General features: G+C 42.2%; 1 protein-coding gene across 2 annotated transcripts in view; it reads right to left on the bottom strand.

Moving 5' to 3' along the window:
* The window catches only part of Parn (poly(A)-specific ribonuclease), a 112,833-nt gene that overhangs the window by 41,877 nt on the left and 49,053 nt on the right, over positions 1 to 21,903 (bottom strand). For both annotated transcript variants that reach the window (XM_028778338.1, XM_028778339.1), the window contains exons 19-21: positions 21,173 to 21,228; positions 20,060 to 20,146; positions 15,219 to 15,293 (exon numbers count right to left, since the gene is read on the bottom strand). In XM_028778338.1, the coding sequence (XP_028634171.1) occupies positions 15,219 to 15,293; positions 20,060 to 20,146; positions 21,173 to 21,228 (218 nt within the window). The remainder of the gene's footprint in view (positions 1 to 15,218; positions 15,294 to 20,059; positions 20,147 to 21,172; positions 21,229 to 21,903) is intronic.

The following is a 21,903-nucleotide window of genomic DNA, read 5'->3' as shown; positions in this document are numbered from 1 at the left end:
CATCACCGTGTACTACAGCACAGACACTGACACTCAGATAGAAGACAGTCAAGTCAGCATGTGATATGATTTAAGTGACAAATGTCCTCACAGGTCCGAGTGCTTCAACATTTGTTCTCAGCTGATGCTGGATGTTTGGAGAGGTTGTGGATCTTTACATGGAGGTTGGCTGAATGAAGTGGGTGACTGTGGCTAGGGTAGACCCTGAAAGTCTCTAGCCCAGTTCCACTTCCTGTTCTCTTTCTGATTCCTGACTCTGGGTGCAATGTGACCAGCTGACTTTTTGTGATTGCCCCAACACCCTCCAACTGTGAGCAGCTAATTGTATAAGGTAAACACAGTCCACTTGTCCCTGTGTTTTGTCCCTGTGTCCCCAGACACAAGGATTATGGAGATGAAAATCTCCCTCAATGGGGAAAGGGATGTCCCAGAATATACAAAGCATAACCCTAATTAGCAAATATAATTCACGTTAGAAGTTTTTGCAGCCTAAGTCAATTAGAGTACTGCATACTGCAAGAATGTCGGGTTTCAAGGGGACTATGTAGCCATACAGTGTTCTAACTGGGCTGTTATTAATATACTCTTAAAGAAGCAATAAGGTGTAGGCCAAGCCTGTGTGCTAACACACCCCTGGCCCGCCCTGGCAGTTCAGATATCAGAAGTTCATACCAGGTACACACTCCTGTCCAAACATGAGTCATGAAAAAAGCTTTTTGCTTCCACGGTAGTTTCCACTGCTACAGCTGCCTGGCACTCTGTCCGTTCACCTCATCAAGATAAAGGACAGGGTCAAGCTCCATATGCTCAAGCACAGTCACTCTCCAACTGCTCACAAGTATTCTGGAGTGCGCATGTAGACATACATGCAGGCAAAATAGGAATGCACATAAAATCATAATTTTTAAAAAGAAAATTATATTACCAAAATAAATAAATCAATAAAAACTGGAGTTGTTAAAGGGTACGTGACAACCCTTCACACCAGCAAACCGCAGCCATTAGTGCTACCAGACACTGATTCTTACGTGAGTCCCTTCCTCACCCACGCCCATTGTATGTCTACTTATGAATATGTAAAGTGAACTGAGAATACAGGTCAGTGTAGAGGGCCTGCCCAACATGCATGAAGCCACGGGTTCATTCCCAGCACTTGGAGCATGCCACAGAGAATGAGGAGGGGGCAAAATGAACCTCCTTCTTTGGTGTGTGTGTGTGTGTGCATATCTGTGGTGTCTGTGTTTCTTTTTCTTCTCTTTCTTGGTGGTGGGAGGTGCCAGGTGCAATAACTTACCCTACACCTTAGAAGAAATATCTCTGCATGCCCCGTGCAACTGGACTCCTAAGAAATTCACTGAGGTAGATGGTCTTGAATTTTGGTTGGATTTACTTCCCATCCTCTGATATGCATATGTGTTACCAATCAGTTCAGATCGGTTGCTCCCTCTTGCTTTCTTGATCCAGTCAGCATAATGCCAACTACATAGTGCACCAATGTGATGTGTTATGGAAGAGACAGATGATCAAGATTCCTTCTAACTGAGACACGGGCCTGGAGAGTTAATATATCCTTGAGGCAAAACTGTAGAGGTATACTGCTAGCCTTGCCAACTGAAAGCTAATTATTTCCAGTGGTCCTTAAGCCAGACACCCAGAGAAGGGGATTTGCTAGATCAACAATTGCATCTCAAATACCCCCAGCTCTGCACAGGTCTGGGGGTGACTAAAAAGCCCTTGTGAGGATTGATCTTGAAACTACAAAAAAATGTGGTGAATTAGCAAGTACAAAATGTGTGAATCGTGAAGGCAGACTGTGTTCACCACACCATGTTCAAACCTGCTTTCCAAACTATGTCTGAGAATAAATCAACAAACTCATAGAGCCCCGCCTCCCCTGCTAGCTGGCTCCGTGAGTGTGGCATCTCCAGTCAGTCTTCTGGTTTGTTTTTGCAATGCTAGGGATGGAGCCAGGAAGACACATGATAAGCAAGCTCCTTCTATTACTTCTGAGACTTTCCAACACAGAAGGCTGCTCTAGTCAGCAGTTGAAATGCTAGAACTCCCAGAGTAAGTGAGGAGTCTGCCTCCTTCCCTTCCTGTCTCATGTATCTTCACACCAGAGGCTGAGTTCAGGCTTGCTTATTCCAAGAAACCTTCCCTCTGACTCTGCGGTCTCCTGAACCACCTTCCAACACAGTGCCCGTGAGGTCTGTGACTTGCAGGTTTCAATGAAGCTATAGCTCAAGAACCTTGTAGACATTTGAATTCTCTCTCTTGTCACTAAAGAACACTGAGCATGAAGATCCACTGCATCTAGCATCATACAGTGGTAAATTAATACAGAAATGGGGGCTTACATTTGTCTGAAAATATGATTACAAAATGTGTAGTCACATTAACCCCAGCACTGGAAAGGGTGAGGCCAAGTAAGGCTGCTCTAAGTTCAAAGCCAGCTTAGGCTACAGAATAGAGCCCTGTGTCAGAAGGAAAGGAAGGATGGAAGAAAGAAAAGCACGCCTAGATTTATTTATTTTTAATTATGTGTATGTGCGCAGGCATGTGCACTTGAGTGCAGGTACTGTCAGAGGCCAGAAGAGGGTGTCAGATCCCCTGGAGTGGGAGTTAGAGGAATTGTACGTAGGTCCTCTGTAAGAGCTGTCAGCACTCTTAAGGCTGACTTGCCTCTCCAGTCCCAGTAAGTATGTCCAAATGTGGCCTCCTCATGATGTAAGTAACTGAGTTAAGTTAGATGTTAGCAGGTAATTAGAATTAACACGATACTACAAGTAGGCCTTTTTAAAGCCACATATTACTTTCTTTTTTTTTTTTTTTTTTTTTTTTTTTGGTTTTTCGAGACAGGGTTTCTCTGCGTAGTCCTGGCTGTCCTGGAACTCACTCTGTAGACCAGGCTGTCCTCGAACTCAGAAATCCACCTGCCTCTGCCTCCCAAGTGCTGGGATTAAAGGTGTGCGCCACCACTGCCTGGCAACATATTACTTTCTAAATAATTTTATAATAATTTCTAAATTACCTATATAGTGTCAAGTAAAAGAATCTGTGAGGAGAAAATAATTCTCAGTTTCAAAGTATGGCACTATTGTTTCTCCATCCTTTTCTCCAACACAGCACTAGTTCCTTGCCTTTGATGCACTCTGCAAAAATGCATGCTGTCCTCCAAATTGCTCCAATCCACAAACAGAAAGGGAAGGAGACATTCCAGCCAGCTGACAAAGTAACTGGAAAGTTTAATATACTCAAGAGTTATTTGAAGTCACTGTTGCTTTTTATAGTAATTCCAGCTGAAAATGATGCATTAATGTAGAGATAAGAACAGAAGGTAAGGAGTTAGGGTAAATCCTGGTCTCGGGGCTAGGGAAGTGGCTAAGTTAGTAAAGTGCCTGATGAACAAACACGAGGGCTGGAATCCGGAGCCCAGTACTCACACAGAAAACCAAGGCACATCACTTTCACGTCATCCTAGACACTACTCTATTGCTATGAAGAGACACCATGACCAGGGCAACTCTTATACAAGGAAGCATTTAATTGAAGGCTTGCTTACAGTTTTAGAGGGTTAGTCCGTGATCATCATGGTGAGAAGCAGACAGACATGATGCTGGAGCAGTAGCTGGGAGCTTACATCCTGATTTACTGGCAGAGAGAGATTAAGCTTGAAGTGGGCATTTGAAACCTCAAAGCCACCTGCAGTGGCACATTCCTCCAACAAGGCCACACAACCTAATCCTTCCCAAACTGTTCACTAACTGTGGACCAAGCATTCAGACGTAGGAGCCTATGGGAGCCATTCTCATCCAAATCACTGGAACACCTAACAATCCAGTGCTGTGGAGACCGAGACAGGTAGGCCCTTGTGGTTCACTGATCAGCCAGTCTAGATAAATCAGCAAATTCTAGGTTCTGTGACAGACTCTATCTCAAAAAGTATAATAGAGGGTAATCGAGGAAGATACCTGATGTCAATCTCTGGCTTCCAAATGCACTAGTGCGTACATACACACATACACTTTTCATAAACACTCATGCCACCATCAATCCTGTGTCTGCTGGCAGCTGCTGTACATGACAAAGTGACAGCCATGCTTCCACAAACATAAAGTGGGGCTTCAAAAACAAATATCTTTTTAAAGAAAAGACAGCTTGTCTGAATACTCAACAGAGAAAATGCTATCCAGAAAAACAATAAAAAATATTTCATGTTCAACTTTTCAGAATAGGGTTATATCAAAAAGTTAAAGAAAATTTCAGCAAAACTAATTCCACAAATTCTACAATAAGAAATGATGCCACGAGGTAATTACACTCAGCAATAAGAAGTGCTGTTCTGCTGGCCATACTAGGAGTTCTAAGAGACAGATGACTCTCTGTGTCATGAGGTACCATTCTTCTCAGTTCCATTTAGATAGAGGACTGGCAGATAATGTCTGTTCCATTTGAGAAAACCAGAATCTGGAGAAGAGCACAGCTGAAACCTCCTGTGACTCTAAAGGCCCAAGAGCCTTGTTGGCAACATTTTCAGCAACACAGTAATACCTCAAATCCAAGTCTTTAGTTTTTAAGACCTTCAAATTTATTCCATTTTGTTTTTGTTTTTAAAGATAGGGTCTACCTCTGTAGCCAGAGGTTCCCTTTCTGATTGCTGCTGGTGATATGTGTGTGTGTGTGTGTGTGTGTGTGTATGTGTGTGTGTATGTGTGTGTGTATGTGTGTGTGTATGTGTGTGTGTATGCCACTGTGGTGGTATGAATAAACATGGACCCCAAAGAATTACAGATTTGAATGCTTGGTCACCAAGGAGTGGCACTATTAGGAGGTGTGGCCTTGTTGGAGAAGCTGTGGCTTTATTGGAGGAAGAATGTCACTGGGGGTGGTAAGCTTTAATTTGGATGCTGAAGCCAGGCCCAGGGTCTGTCTCTCTCTTCCTGCTGCCTGTAGATCAAGATGTAGAACTCTCAGCAACCTCTCCAACACCACGAGTGCCTGCATGCAACCATGCTTCTCACCATCATGATAATGGACTAAACCTCTAAAAACAGCCCCAATTAAATGCTTTGCTTTATAAGAGTTGGAGCTATCATAGTATCTCTTCATACCAATGAAACCCTAAGATAGCCACTGTGTCTATTTCATTTGTTAAAACAATAAGGTTATAGACAAGAGACATGACAAAACAATGTCCATGCATAAAGACTAGCACATCTGATCAAGGTAACCAACAGTTCAAACCATCTATTGACATTGGCGGACGACAACAGCAGCAACAACAAGGAGAGCAGCAGCATGCATCATAAGTTCCAGAAGTAAGAATCTGGGAGCCAATGCATCTCCACTGAGTCCTCGAGTTAGTTTCTCAGAGGCCCAAGTACAGTCAGCAGATTGACCTCATTGTTCTGCACTCTTGTTGCTCCAGCAACTTAAAGGATTTGCTAAGAATTAATGTGACTGTGGCAATCCATCAAGCAACGGTTAGGCTTGCTACATAAAGTTTGCTGCATGACCCTGAAAAAGTAAAAATGATGGGCCAGCAAGAGGGCTCAGTAGGTAAGTGCTTGCAGTACAACTTAATGACCTGAGTTCAATCCCCAGACCCACACAAAGGAGGAAGGAGAAAACTAATTCCACAGAGTTGATCTCTGACTTCCACACATGCTCCCTTACACATACACATACACACACACACACACACATGCGCACACACACACACACAGAGTAACATTCTTAAAAAGTGAGTATGATAAAAACACGAACAAGAGTGAACAAGAGTGAAATACATGACCAAAGATAAACAAATTGGTGACTAAACTGAAAGATTACCATATTGTATTCCGATCGTAAAGATCATCTCTAAATAAAAATGTTCAAAGAATTGATAGAAATGTCCACTCAACACAAGTAAAGCCCAGAGACCACAAGGAACAATGATACTGAAAGGGACTTACTTAGCTGTTTGTTCTGGGTTATTATCACAAACGTAAAGACTACATTTCTTCAGAACTGAAAATAATTGAAGATCTAAACAAGGACTGAAGAACAGATGCTTACTAAAGTGCTAATTTAGAATAGTTAAAGTAATGCGAACGTCCAAGAGAGAGCACTAAGTAGGTTATGTCATATGTACAATGTACAACAAATATAACATTCCTGTCCAAAGAAGTTTCTAGGAAACAGCAACAGCATAGACTCAAGGGCAGCGAGGAGCCTGCCCACAAACCTGGAAGCCTCAGTACCTACACAAGATAGCAAACAGAGAATTCACCCTATGAATTTGTTCCCTGACCTTCACATACATCTGTGGCAAGTGTACACACCTAGAGATCATGTACAAACACACACACACAAACAATACATTCAATAATAATAAATAAAACCTAAAAATAAGTAAAATAACAAAGTGAGTTTGGGCTGAGGGTGAGGTTGAGTGGTGACGGCCTGGTGTCATCCTATCATCATCAGAACAAACACCAAAACAGATTCAAATCCCACAGCAAAGTCAAAACCCAATTAGCATTCAAAGTGTTCTGAAAATACTTACATTCCTGCAATCCTACCATTCTGAAGCTGAGGTAGAAGGGGATCTCTAAGTTCCAGGATGGCCTGAGCTACACAGAAAGACTGTTGCCATTTGAGGTGGGTGACAGTCAATGCAGAGACTCATAACTCATAAGCAACTGTTGAGGGCACACCTCTGAAGATGAGGTCAGAAAGCATGGAAGAGCCAGAGAATGGGGGAATGCTGTGAAATGCTTTCCAGAATGGCCTTGCACTCATGCGCTCTTAGCAGTGGTGGCTGTGGTGGTGGGGGGTACGGGGGGGTGGGTTTGAGGCCAGTCTACATTCCATAAGCAGTGGAGGAGGGGCTTGGGAGACAACTGGCAGTGAATGGCAGCTGGGAATGGAAAGCCACTGTCTTCAGGTGTGACCACTGGTAAGCTGCCCAAGTTCTAATGACTAACTCCCCATCCATGCTCATGCAAGCAACTCTAACACACACAGCATAAAATAGGAGAAGAGTCACCCAGAGTGGGAGGAGAACGTCAGAGGGCAGAGGATACAAACAACGTTATTTTAAAAAAAAATGTGTATTTAACAAAAATGGAAAAGAAACATTTATTTACAAGAAGGAAGAAAGAGGCTGGGCATGTGATGCGCGCCTTTAAAGGAAGGAGGAGTTGTGGGTTTTGTTAAGATGCAATTGTTTTTATTTTATAGGTACAATGTTTTCCCTAAATGCACATCTGTGCCATGTGCATGCCTGGTGCTTGAGGAAGTCAGAGAAGGGTACTGATTTCCTGGAACTAGAGTTACAAATGGTTGTGAGCTGCAACATGGGTGCTGGGAACCAATCCCAGGTCCTCTGCAAAAGCAACCATCCCTCCATCCCCTATTCATACACATTTTCAAATCAGAAGACACTGACACAGACATTAATGTCATTCACAGGACTTTTCTTAGGTAGCCTAGATTAGCCTTGAACTTGTGACCCTCCTGTTTTGTTTCCAAGTGCTGGGATTGCAGAGGTGTGCCACTGTGCTCAATTCCACATCGCATACATTCCTAGAAATACCATTCAAGCTGGGCAATCCCAGTACTCAGAGGCTGAGGCAGGTGGATCTCTGAGTTGGAGACCAGCCTGGTCAACAGAATAAGTTCGAGGACAGCCAGGGCTACAGAGAAACCCTGTTTTGAGGAGAGAAAAAAAGGGGGAGTAGGAAGAAGAGGAGGGAAAGGAAGGAAGGAAGGAAGGAAGGAAGGAAGGAAGGAAAAAAGGAAGGAAGAAAACAGGAAAGAAGGACAGACTACTGTTCCTTCAGCTAACTAAACTACCTAGGAACCATGACCTCATGTTTTTAAGTTTCTGTGTCATTTAAATTCACAAGGTGAATTACTAGCCCTCTCTCTAAAACAATCTTATTTATTTATGAGACTTGATGCAAGCCAATTCACACAATTCAGAACTGAGAAATTAATATGCAAGGAAAAGCAACATCTTTGGTTCTATCTTGAATATTCTATATATTAACAAGAAATTCACAGTAACAACGAGCCAACCAACATGCTAATACTTTAGAGACTTATGTTCAAAGAAAAGTAAAGCAATTTTAATTGGATGAGCTAAACCTAGGGCCTTGTGCATGCTAGGCAAGCATTCTAACACTGAGCTAGATCTCTAGCTTTCTTTTTACAAGGTCTCACAAAGTTGCCTAGGCTGGCCTTGAACTCACCCAGTAACCCAGGAAGGCCTTGAACTTGTGATTCCCCCCCAACCTCAGGCTTCAAAACAGCTATGATTCTAGCCCTGAGTCACTAGGTTCCATTTGAGTTACTGTTTCTTATATCTCAATATTCTCATTAATTATTACTAAGCAAAGCGGCGGTTTGCATATAGCAAACGGTGTGGCTGGGAGATAGGAAATAAAGGCAGGTGCTAGAAAAGCACAGTGGTTGAAAGCAGGAAAGGGCATGCGGCTCTGCTCAAACACGAGCCTGACAGCATAGTCCTCCACTGCAAAACCCCAGGCTAGAGATAATGCAAAGCCGAGAGAGTGGACGGAAGGCTCTGAATAGGTGGACTTGGAAGAGCTAAAACACTTGGAGGATACACTGGCTCAGAGAGAAGGGGGGAGAGGGAGAGACACATGCGAGCATGCTTGTACATGTCTGTGGCTACACAAATACTAGTACATACTAGGAGACTTTGCCCTATAGGGCAACTGCCATTAAAGTGGCTGGTGCCTGAGTCCTGTAAAACTTAAAAAAAAAAAAAAAAAAGAGAGAGGGTCTTATTATGTATTCCTGTTTGGCTTGGAACTCACAGAGATTCACCTGCCTCTGCTCCCTAAGTGCTAGAATTAAAGGTGTGGGACATCAGGCCCATTTGCCCAAAAATATTTTTTAAAAATCTCGTATCTTTCTGTTATGATGAACAAAAAGAAAAGCATGGAGTGCCAAGAGCAACCATGGGTAAGCAAGCTCTAGCAGAAAGGAAGCCAGAGAAGGACACAGAGTTGTAAGTAGACTTGGACCATTCTCTAGCTGGCTTGTGTTTAATATGCATCTGTTTAAATTTTTGCATATGTGTGCACACATGTTTGTATGTGAGAGTGTGCGCAGGCCATGGCACATATACATAAAGAGGTCAGAGGACAAACCACATCTGAAGCCAGGTCATCCAGACAGCAATACAAGGACTTCCCTAGGAGCCATCGCCAGATCTCTGGATGCCAGATCTCTGGAGGACTCTTACCCATTTGTGTAGCAAACTGAAAATCTGAGTTATGATCTAAGCCACCACCCATCACAGGCACAAACCCAAATAAGCTGATTGTCTGTGAAATTAAAACAAAACCATAAACACCCTTCTGAGGAATACAACCAAATCCAGAGTCTCCACAAGAGAGTATTCATAGTGAATAAGGAATAATTCCAAACCAACTCAAAGACAAAGACCACGACAAAAAGACCTTGTACAAAAGCACAGATATGAGTAGTATAAACTATGTTTACCATTTTCAGTACAATATTTTAAAAACTATGCTTTGTCATGAAATATGCTGGGGGGGGGTGCTGGGGGGAGCAGGGGGGATTCTGTCAAACCATGTCCTGGGCAAACTTACAGTGGGTGAGGCTAAGCAATGATATCCCGTGGGCATACTTCATATATGCCAACCTAATAGCCCTGCCACAGAGTGAGCAGCATCAGTGTACAAGATCAAAAACTGATTAGACTGCCTTCTTATAAGAATAATAGTCATGAAATAATGAGTCAAAGAGCCTAGATATTGAAATAAATTACCTGTCTAAACAACAGAAAGATGATAGGGAAAAAAGCCAAACAAAACACCATGGAGGTCTGTGTGTGTGCAACAGGAATCCTGGGAGTAACAGCAAGGGAATAGGAAAAGAAAGTCTGAAACTTTCCCAAATCGCACGAAAGACTTATATATGAAACTCTGCCAGGTGCAACAGGTTAATACAGAGAAGGAACTACAAGTATCCCTCAACTACAGAGCACGTGCTAAGGATGTCACAGGCCCTGGGGCTCCATCATAGCATACATACATTAAAATTAAATAAGGCATGGCTAACATATTAACAGTCAAACTCATAAAAACCTCACTGGTTTTCATGAAGCAGTGTCCAGGGCCCAGCACCATATAAAATGGGCATGACAGTGCTTCCCTGTAAACCTAGCTAGCACTCAAACCAAGAGCGTCCCTAGAGCTCACGGTTAGCTTAGCCAAATCAGTAAGTTACAAGTTCAGTGTGAGAGAGGCCATATTAATAACAACAACAACAATAATAAAGTGGTACGTGCACAAATATGCACATATGGTTTTAAGCTATGGTTTTCTATAAGAAGAGAACTTTTATTTTCCTGTTTGTTTGTTTGTTTGAGACAGGGTTTCTCTGTGTAGCCCTGGCTGTCCTGGAACTCACTCTGTAGACCAGGCTGGCCTCGAACTCAGAAATCCGCCTGCCTCTGCCTCCCAAGTGCTGGGATTAAAGGCGTGTGCCACCACCGCCCAGTGAGAACTTTTATTTTCAAGAGGTCAAAAAAGCAAATTTTACTTTTTTAAAAAATGTCTATGAGTACACTGTCGCTGTCTTCAGACACACCAGAAGAGGGCATCAGATCCCATTACAGATGGTTTGAGCCATCATGTGGTAGAAATTGAACTCAGGACCTCCGGATGAGCAGTCAGTACTCTTAACTGCTGATCTATCTCTCCAGGCCTCCAAAAAGACTTTTAAAACATTGATTAGAAAAAAAAAAAAAAAAAAAGACAGTTGTCAGCTTAAATGGAACTCTTTGAATGTAAATAAAAAATAATTTGTATCAGAGCCAATGAAGCCATTATGAGTTGCTACATAAATAGGCATTTAATGATTTTTTTCATTGTTATATTATTGATCTGACAGGCCCACTGCTTCTGCTGAAATGCTTGTACAATTTGTTTAAAATAACATTAACAGGAATTTGTAGCATGTTCAGATAAGTTGGACCCTTGGCACTGTTAGAATACTACTATGAGAAACAAACTTCAAATTATCTTTCAATGAGGCATCCATATAGTTTTAGAAATCAGAAAGAGAAAACTAGACATGAGATCTACCCATTAAATGTAAAAGGAATTTTCAGGTCATTTCTCCAATCACATGATACTAACCAGGTCCTGACTAATGTCAGACAGCCACCTCAAACACAACGGGCCCTGAAGTCCATGTGAATAAAGTCTCACTTTTAGAGTTTAGCATCTCTTTATGTGAGTAACAGGGCACCAAGAAAAAAAAAATGCTTCATAGGCATGGGGGTGGGGCTGATGTCCTAGCAAAGTTCTGCAAAGGAAGCCTGAAACAGACAGACAGACAAAAGTGACGATTACACTGAGCGGAGGCACAAAGGTAGCTATCCCCTTCTGCAGAGGGGATAGCTGAGTAAGCTCCAGAGAAGGAAGCTCAGACGCTCAGCACAGGTAAGCTGCCAGGGACTCTGTGAAGAATTGTCTAATGCAGGCAAAGGAGACAACAGTGTCTTCAAAGATGATCACTGGCCTCAGTATTGCACAGCTATAACCTTCTGGAAGCTAAGGTAGGAAGAGTGTGCAATCAACGTCTGCCCAGGCAATGTATCAAGGCCCAGCCTCAACACAAGCCTTAAAAAGTTGTAGAACACTCATTTTGCATGCATGAGACCCTGGATTCCATCCCTACTACCATCACATAAATAATAAGTAACGAGTAAAAGATAACAGGCATCTGCTTGATCTAGGAGGGAAACGTAAACGCCACAGCTTCCTCTCAGCCCATTCCTCATCTTGCCCATTTATTTACTCAAGCTGTCGTAGACACCGGGCCCACATGTCTGCATGTCACTCTGACACAAGCCAATGACATCGGAGTCACTAAGTAAAATACTTAGCTTAAAAGTCACTACTTAGAGCAGGTGTGGTTTTAATCCCAGCACCCAGGAAGCAGAGGCAAAAGGGTCCCTATAACTTTGAGACCAGCCTGTTATACAGCAAGATCCAAGACAACCAGGGCTATATAGAGACTCTGATTCAAAACAAAATGACACAAAAAGCTATTACTCAGGGCCAGATCAATGGCAAGTAGTTCAACTGCTCTTCAGAGAACACAGGTGTGGTCTCCAAAGCTCATTCAGGTGACTCACAATCCAGCTTGAGGAGAGCCAACATCGTCCTCTGGCTTCTTCAGACACCATGTGCATGTGTGCACATGTAATGCACACACACACACACACGCACACACACACACACACGCACACACACACACACACGCACACACACACGCACACAAGTAAAATAGAATAAACCTTTTTTTTTTTTTTTTTTTGGTTTTTTGAGACAGTGTTTCTCTGTGTAGCCCTGGCTGTCCTGGAGCTCACTCTGTAGACCAGGCTAGCTCTGGAGATTTTAAAACATCTCTGCACAGTCTCATCATCACTGCCGACAGAAAGGACCAGAATTAGACATTTTAAAGAACCCATGATTACTTGTCAGGACTCGGCTGGTGTGACCTTGATGCGTCTTTGTAGCCAACCATGAAGGGATGGTAACCATGACCCTTTCACAGACTGGGAATCTGTAACCCAATGGTTTTGGTGACTCTCCAGGGATACATAGTGACAGATGACTGGGCTACCATCCGTCCCTGAGTCAGTCAGCTAAAAGCCTGGATATTTCCACTACAAGGCTTGCAGGACACTGACGGAGACAGCACTGAGCAGAGTGGGTGCATCCACACTGCAGGTCAGAGTTCTCTTGCTTTCCTTTCACTCACACTGCAGCCCCTCTACAGCCCGGCTCTCAGGGACAGGAACCCCACTGAAGGCATCACCATGCTCTAACAAGCTGAATTCTTTGTATTCTAAATCACCTGTCAAAAGACTGGGAAAATGGACAGCACATGTCAAAGCAAAAACTGAAAAATACACAGCAGGCGGCCTCCTTTACACCCACATGTGACATGCTCTTTGGTGTCATATCTTTCTGAAGAACACCTCTCATTGAAACATCCCTGCTATTGAGTAGCCAGAATACAAGATCACCAAGCTAATAAATGTCAGCTCTAACTACGTTCACAACAGTTCAGCCAAGTCCACGCTATCACCCTTACTGCACAGAGATGACCAGAACTTAGCAGGTTATGTAGCATGCTGGCATCACACACCATACATGGCTGAGTAGTACTGTCACCAAAGTCTACGTTTTTACTTCTACAACACACTCTGTATCCCTGAGATAGTGAAAGATTAAACAAAAATATCAAACTACTTGGACCTAATTTGTATATGTAGAACACTTTAGCATCAGTTATATTATGCTAGTATTTGGCACTTGAAATAAAAAGCAGACAAATAAGCCTGGTGTGGTGGTCGGCATGCGTGTAGTCCCAGCCCTCAGGAAGGCAGAGGTAGGCAGATCTCTGAGTTCGAGGCCAGCCTGGTCTACAGAGTGAGTTCCAGAACAGCCAGGGCCACACAGAGAAACTGTCTTTAAACAAACAAGCAAACAAACAAACAAACCAAAAAAAAAACCCCAAAAAACAAACACACACACACACACACACACACAAACACCCAAGCTGCTCCTGCAAGGGACCCAGGTTCAACTTTCAATACCTACATGGTGGCTCACAAACATCTGCAACTCCAGTCCAGGGAGCCTGATGCCCCCCCTTCTGGCCTCCAAAGGCGCTAGGTCTGTATGAGGTACACAGACACACAGGCAGGCAATATACTCATATACATAAAGAGAAAGAAAAGAAAAAAAATAAATAAATAAACAATAAAAAAAAAGACAGTAAAATTAATGCCAAAATTATTTAAGGATCAACAAAAGATGTGGTGACCCATCTTTCAGAATCCCTTTTAAAAGTAAATGAACTGTCATTCAGTTTGCTTATAAAAAGAACATTTGACATAAGTTTAATAACATGAATAAATCACAACAGGAAAAGTAAAAGACGAACAGGCCAGTGAAGGCTTCAGAGGTACCCCAGCTCCTTCCTTCAATCTTGCTACCTCAAATTCTCAAAGTATACCTGCAACTTATTTTAGAAAAAGCACACTAGGAAAAGAACATGATAGAAGCAAATGAGGAGACAGACCAAGCACTGCTCTCTTCAACTCCTCCCAGTGTAACCTAGTCTGCCTGAGAAACCGCCTGAGCCAGGGCAAGTGGGCGTGTACAACAGAGCTGAGCTGGAGATGGCTGAGTGGTTAAAAGCATTGCCTCTCTTCTAGGTTCCAGTCCCAGTACCCAGATGGTACTCACAACAGAGACAACCAGGGCTACAGAGAGAAACCCTAACTTAAAACAAAACAAAACAAAAACCTACTGCTCTAGGGGATCCAACTCCATGGGATCCAAGTTTTAAATAGGTTTACTAATAAAACATTAAAACCCTAAATTAATTCTCTAGTAGCCAGATATGGTGATACACTCCTTTAATCCCAGCACTTGGGAAGTAGAGGCAGGCAAGTTCTGTGAATTCAAGGCCAGCCTGATCTACATAAGACACAGTCTTGCTTTAACACAAACATTCTGATATACATATACTTTGTTATTTGTTAGGACACAGCAGTTTACATACTAATGAGGTAGATGTGCTTGTCTAAAACAATCCAGTCCAAGCTGTACTAATTAACGTGCCGCGTGCTGAGGAACGACAGTAGGAAAATGTGACCTCTTCGTTCCCACAGTCAATCCACTATTCTCTATCAGCAGAGAACTGTAAGCACATACACAGAGCACTGCAGTCAGAACAGGCTAACCTGGAACCTGAGGTGCTTCAGGCAGTTGATGAGGGTACTGTATCGCAGGAGAGCACATACAGCACACAACACACATGCTGTATGCTCAGAATGAAGGCTGCCTCTAGTTCCTTAGTGCTTGATTTTGAATTGTTTGATCATTTGCATGCTCAGACACTTTTCTCTATTGTCAAATTTTCAAACCACACATTCAGCTACATGACATGACATGGGGTCTTGAGCCACGGTGTAAGTATCTTCAGACTAATGAACCAAAATACTCACTTTTTCCTTTATTTCACTGGCAAGCTCAAAAATAAAGCAAGCAGAAATGCTAGTGAGCCAGCCTGAAACCACAGCTGTCATAAAGGTGACCTCCTCCCCCACCCCATTAACAACCAAAACAGATGTTCAGGACACTAACCAATTTGTACTTGTTCGGGCTGGCTGAGAGAAACGAAGGCTGATGTGTCATCAATCCAGGATATCTGAATGTTACCTGTTAATGGTGAATCAAAAACAAAGTGAGCCTCTGAGAATTTAGAAAAGCATACAATAAACTCAGTCTGGTGTAGTTCAGTAGAGTCTAGAGGGATGAAGTGCTGGTGTGAGGCTGGAAACCTCACCACTACCCAGCTTACCGAAAACTTTCAATCCACTATGTATTTCTGTTAAAACTTCAAGACAGGCTAGGAGGTGGCTCTGCGCTTAAGGGCACTTGCTATACCAGCATTAGGACCTTAATCACAGGCCTGTAACCCCAGCACTGTGGGGCTAGAAACAGTAAGATCTCAGAAGCTCATTGGCTGGCCGGTCTATAACAGCTTCAGGTTCAGCAAAAGATCCTGTTTCAGTAAGAAGGAAAGTGCCAGAGTAGGATGCTCCATCTCCTCCTCCTCTGTCCTCTCCAAAGGTATAAGAAGTGTATGTTCACACATGCATGCACATGCGCGTGCGCACACACGCGCACACACACACACACACAAACTTTCAAGAAAAAAAAAAAAACGAAACCTTTGAATTTTTTGTTTTAAAATCAAAATCAGGATGGGGAGAGGACTCAGTCAGTAAAGTGTTTGACCTTAAAGACCTTAGTTTGATCCAAGCACCCACAAAAGGGTGAACATAGCTGAGTATGCCTGTGTCCACAGTGCTGGAGAGGTGGGCAGCCTAGCAAAGTTGGTGAGGTATGGGTTCAGTAAGAGACCTTGCGTTAGAAAGGCAGATGGAGAGGGCCAGTGACATGACTTGGTGGTTGAGTGCACTCACTGCCAAGACTGATGAACTGAGTTCCAGCCTGATGACTCGTGGTAGAAGGAGAGAACCGACTCTAACAAGGTGTCCTCTGCCCTTCACATACATGCTTTGCTATACTATGGCAAATAAGTATAACTTAATTATTAATTGTTTTTAATTTTAGAAAAAAATAAGGTAGAGTTTTATTTCATTGAGGAAGACATCTGACTTCAACCTCTGGACTTTACATTCATATGTGCATACACACACATGTATGTATGTACAGATACATACATACATGCATGCATACATACACTTACACACACCAACACAGTGATAACAAATTTTAAAAGTTGAAAGAAAGAAGCTTCGCTCCAGGGGCATGTCATAATTCAAAGCAGTCTTATGCCAGGGTTGAACCCTAGTCTTATCCTAAGGTCACACCCAAACGAACCTCAGAGATCACACACAATCAAAAGCTGTTATCGCTACTTCATTTAAAGACTGCTATGGTTTGGATACTTTGTCCCTACCCCATGTTGACACTTAACCTCCATCATCGGATATTCAGATATTGGGAACATAAAGGGAGAGAACAAATGGAAGCATACTCATAACACTCAGTGGTGGCCTGTGGGGATAAGGTAAACCCATCCAGGGCAGGGCCCTCATGGAGGTCCCAGGGGCTGTACAAGAAGAGGATGAACCTGACAAGACACAGATGTACAAGGACTGTGTTCTTCTCTCCTTCCAAGATGTCCTGTGCTGCCTGGGGACCTGGCAGTCAAAAAGGCTTTGACTCCATACTACTAGAACTCTGAATCCAAACAAACTGTGAGCTTCCAAGAGCAATCAAAACAAGCTGCTCCGAAGACATGAACTTTGAAAAGGAAGACTAGGGAGTATGATAAACCGTTGAAACAGCTCAGTGAATAAAGGTGCTTGTAGCCAAGATTGACCACTTCCGGAATCCATACGGAGAAGCAGAGAACTGATTCCTACGTGCACTCCATCTCACACACACACGTACACACACACACACACACACACACACACACACACACACTTTAAAAAGTTAAGGATGTGGAGAGAGAAAACCAGACAGGCTAATAGGGAAAAACAGGAGCAAAGGGGACTACACTGAAGCCAACAGCATGTGTGGGCAGCACCCAGGAGGCTGTGCAGGAAAGGTGAAGATAAGGACTGCTTATGCCCTTGGGAATATACAAAGCCCCAGAGTTAGCAATGAGTAAACAGCTCTGGAATTTAGCAAGAAAAGAATAAGTCTTTCAAAAGAACTAAGGCTTTCAAAGACTGAGAATTTAAAAAACAAAACAAAAAATTTAATGTCACTATCAAAAACAATACAAAAACAAAATAAAACCAAAAAACCCTCTCACTTCCGGCTTCCCACTGGTAGCTGTCACTCCCTGCCAGGCCAGCTGCCTCTCTAGATGAGCAGTGCTAGTTAGTGTCTCAACAGCAGCTGCTGCTACACTGCTGAGCACTTCCAGGGCCACCTTCCTCCATCCTGTCATCCAAGATCACAAGAATGTTGTTATCACTATTACAATTATTGTTGTTTCTGATAGAGAACATTTGTCCAAGGCCATACAGTTAATGTCTGTGTTACTTAATGAAACTTTATTGTAAAGAATTTGAAAAAAAAATCACACACCAAAATTAACCAGATGTAAAGTCCATATCTCTCAATGACAGTTAGGGTTTCTCTATCTAGTCCAGGCTGTTCTGAAGTGTGCTCTGTAGACCAGGCTGGCCTAGAACTTACAGAGATCCTCCTGACTCTGCCCTAACACATCTACCCAGCTCAATGAGTGTCTAGACAGCTAGAAAAGCCATTGTAAAGAGCATCACCCTGGGTCTTACCGTTAAGTCTATAAAGTTACAGCACCAGAGAGTGAAAAGCACACGATGGGGCTGTGTATTAACTAAATGGAAAACATCCTGGTTGCCGCATTCTCCTTACCTTAGTTGTTAAAGCCTGACTAGACTACACAGGGGCGGGACTTAAATAGATGACATCAGGGACTTTGAAGAAGTGAGCCTGAAGGTCACTGCCTTTCTCTATCTGCAGCTAAATTCAAAGGTGGGGATGGTTCAAAGGGCAAAAACCATCGCAACATAACTTTCTAGAAATACACCAGCTTTCACTTACAGTATTCAAGATTTCTTTTAAGCTAAGTGGTAATGTGTGCTCATTTTTTAAAGATAGGAAAGCTTAGAAAACAAAAAGAGCATCTGTCAAATACTCAGTGGTGTGAGTGGAGGGATGGCTCTGCAGTTAAGAGCACTAACTGCTCTTCTAAAGGACCTGAGTTAGACGCTCACAGCTGTCTGCAACTGCAGTATCAGGGGATGTGATGCCCTCTTCTGACTTCCAGGGCACTGCACACACATGGTGCTAACACAGAAATGCAGACAAAACAACCATATAGATTTTTTTCAGTGAATCATAATAAAACATCCAGTGGTAAATGCATCTTTCTTCACTTCCACCTAATATCTCTATGTTGCTTTTAAAATAGTGTTAATTATACAAGACCCTACTCCATATCCTCCTTTTAATCTAAGTATGTTCTTAAATGTCTATACCTCTGCATATACATTTTTAAATTACTGTGCTAGATAGTTTAATGTCAACTTAACACAAGCTAAAGTCATCTGAGAGGAGGAAACCTCAATTAAGAAGAATACCTGAACTGGGCAGTGGTGGCGCACGCCCTTAGTCCCAGAGACTGGGAGGCAGAAGCAGGTGGATTTCTAAGTTTAAGGCTAGCCTGGTCTACATAGTGAGTTCCAGAACAACCAGGACTATACAGAGAAAGAGAAACCTTGTTTCAAAAAACAAAAATAAGGAGGAGGAGGAAGAAGGGGAGAAAGAAGGAAAGGAAAGGAAAGGAAAGGAAAGGAAAGGAAAGGAAAGGAAAGGGAAAGGAAAATTGCCTGCATCAGTTAAGGCTGTACACAATCCTGTAGAACATTTTCTTAATTTGTGATTGATGGGGGAAGCACCTGGCTTATTTTGAGTAAGCTGGCTTGTGGATCCTATAAAAAAGCAGGCTGAGCAAGCCATATTGAGCAAGCCAGTAAGCAGCACTCCTCCACAGCCTCTGCATCAGCTTCTGACTCCAGGTTTCTGCCCTGTTTGAGTTCCTGTCCTGACTTCCTTCAATGATGCACTACATACAACACAGTAGCCAAATATACCCTTTCCTCCCCACAATGCTTTGGTCACAGTGTTTCATTGCAGCAATGGAAACTCTAACTAAGACAATCACTACTATGTGTATTACAGGAGCCACAGCATGCATGTGGAGGTCAGAACAACTTTGTGGAACTAGTTCTCTCCTTCGACTTTTACTTGGGTTCCAGGGATTACACCCAGATCACCACCTTCCACAGCAAACACTGAACCACCTCATCAGCATATGAATATTTCCTTATATCTCTACATAGTAAATCTTTTGAGGATATACAAGTATCTAGTAAGTATTATTACTACGGCCAGTTTTCCACCTTCACTTTATTTAAGAATTTCCAAAGAGAATAAATAGCTTCAGTACTTCATTTGTTAAAATAATAAAACTGTATATTCATAAACCCTGTACAGAGGTCTAACTCATGACCTATGACATGATAAGAATGAGAGGTACTGCCTATGTTATGCATACCTAGAGTCTTGGTCAGCTCACACATTTGTGTTTGTTGATCAATTTCAAGCAGAAATTGTCTATCAGTATAAAACAGACATTCTCTCTGGATTTAATCTTTAAAATTAATTATCACTTTTAGGTTTGTTTTCCCTAGTCCACAGGAAGGGCAATCATAGTGATGGCTCCCTGCTTTCTTGGAGTTTGTCAGCAAAGGAGATATATATATATATATCTTGCACCTCAAAAATTAACTCTTCCTATGGACTTAAAAATCTTTTCCACGATCTACTTCTAACCACCTATATACCAAGAAGAGTCAAAACCTAACAATGATTATCACAAGTTCTATGCTCACCAAAGGCACTGAAGAGCTGGTACAGGTCACTGGTTTTCCATTCTTTGGGGAAGGTCACATGGAGAACATGATCCCGCTTAGGCTGCACTACAAGACACAAAATAACAAAAGGGCAACAGTTGAAAAGTAATCAAAGTATCGGCTAGGGCAATCGCTCAGTTTGTAAGATGCTTGTCATACAGAGACAAAACCTGAGTCTGATCCCTAAAATTCCCATTAAATCAGGTAGATGTGGAGGAATGTATTTCAAATGCCAGTGCCAGAGAGGGGGAAATAAGAAGGGATTTCTCCCTAGAACTTTCTGGCTAACCAGTCTAACCTAATCAGTGAGCTCCAGGTAGACACTGGGTCTCAAAAATCAAGGTGGGAAGCTTCTGAGGAACAACCAAGGTTGACTTCTGACAAGGAAACAAGGCAAATCAGGGATTTTTTGATTGTCTTAGCCCACAGGGTGTTAGGATTACAAGCATACACCACCACACTTTGCAAGCACAGATTCTTTCACTAAACCAGCCCACACTACCTTGTAGAATTATCATAAATGTTTTATGGTTAGCAAACAACTCCTAAGAGGATCAGTAGAATTCTCATTACTATGTAGACATGGCTGATGAAAGGACAAAGAAACCCCACTTCTGTTCCCATGGACTGGGAATCCAGGTGTGCACTGCCACACCCAGGCAGTAACAGGCTGTTCTTATGTTAGGTAATCCACAACTATTTGATTGATAGCAATTAAAAAAAATCAACTTGCTAAATTGAGATATACACATAAATAACTAGAAAACAGAATTCAGAAAATTACTAACATAGATAGTATATTTTAAAATATATGTATTGGAATATGTACTGGAAATTATTCAACTTTAGGGGGAATGAAACTATGAATATGTATATAGATAGATATAGATATATCATAGCCTGGAAATATAAATCATGATTAATGAAGGCCCAAGGGTCTCATGAACTTCTAATTACGCAATCTCTATGAACCACGAACTACTGCTCATTTTTAAGTAAAAAATATCTTGTCAGCACTTTTTTTTCCTGTTATCCCTTTCAGACCATACTCTGACAATAATAAATACAATGAGGAAATCACAATATACTTACAGTCTGGCCCTTCCAAGTTTAAATAGGGAATGTCCATGACCCTCATAAGAAATAACCTACCAAAAGAAAACCAATAAACAAATAGTTCACAAACTAATTTCTTTCTTTTTTTTTTGGTTTGGTTTTTCGAGATAGGGTTTCTCTTATAGCCTGGGCTGTCCTGGAACTCACTCTGTAGACCAGGCTGGCCTTGAACTCTCGAACTCAGAAATCCGCCTGCCTCTGCCTCCCAAGTGCTACTAATTTCTTTCTTTTCTTTTCTTTCTCCCTCCCTCCCTCCCTTTCCTTCTTCCTTCCTTTCTTTCTTTCTTTCTTTCTTTCTTTCTTTCTTTCTTTCTTTCTTTCTTTCTAAAAAGGCATCTATTGAAATGTTAGTAGAAGCTACTTGTTACTGCGGTTGTTTGAATGAGAACAGCCTTCATAGGCTCATATGTTTGAATACCCTCTAACCCCCTGAAACCATTAGCCCAATTAAATTCTTTCTTCTCTAAATTTTCTCGGATCAGAGCATTTTGTCACAGCAATAGAGGAATAATAAATATGTTTACATTAATCTATTTCTTAAAAAAAAGAAGAAAAAGAAGGAGGAGGAAAAGGAGGAAGAGGAAGAGGAGAAGGAGGAGGAGGAAGAAGAGGAGGAGGAAGAAGAAGAGGAGGAGGAGGAGGAAGAAGAGGAGGAGAAGGAGAAGGAGAAGGAGAAGGAGAAGGAGAAGGAGAAGGAGAAGGAGAAG

The sequence above is a fragment of the Grammomys surdaster genome, unplaced genomic scaffold (assembly GCF_004785775.1).
Source record: "Grammomys surdaster isolate TR1022 unplaced genomic scaffold, NIH_TR_1.0 334, whole genome shotgun sequence".
Classification (NCBI taxonomy): Eukaryota; Metazoa; Chordata; class Mammalia; order Rodentia; family Muridae; genus Grammomys; species Grammomys surdaster.
This window is presented reverse-complemented; position numbering and strand designations above follow the sequence as displayed.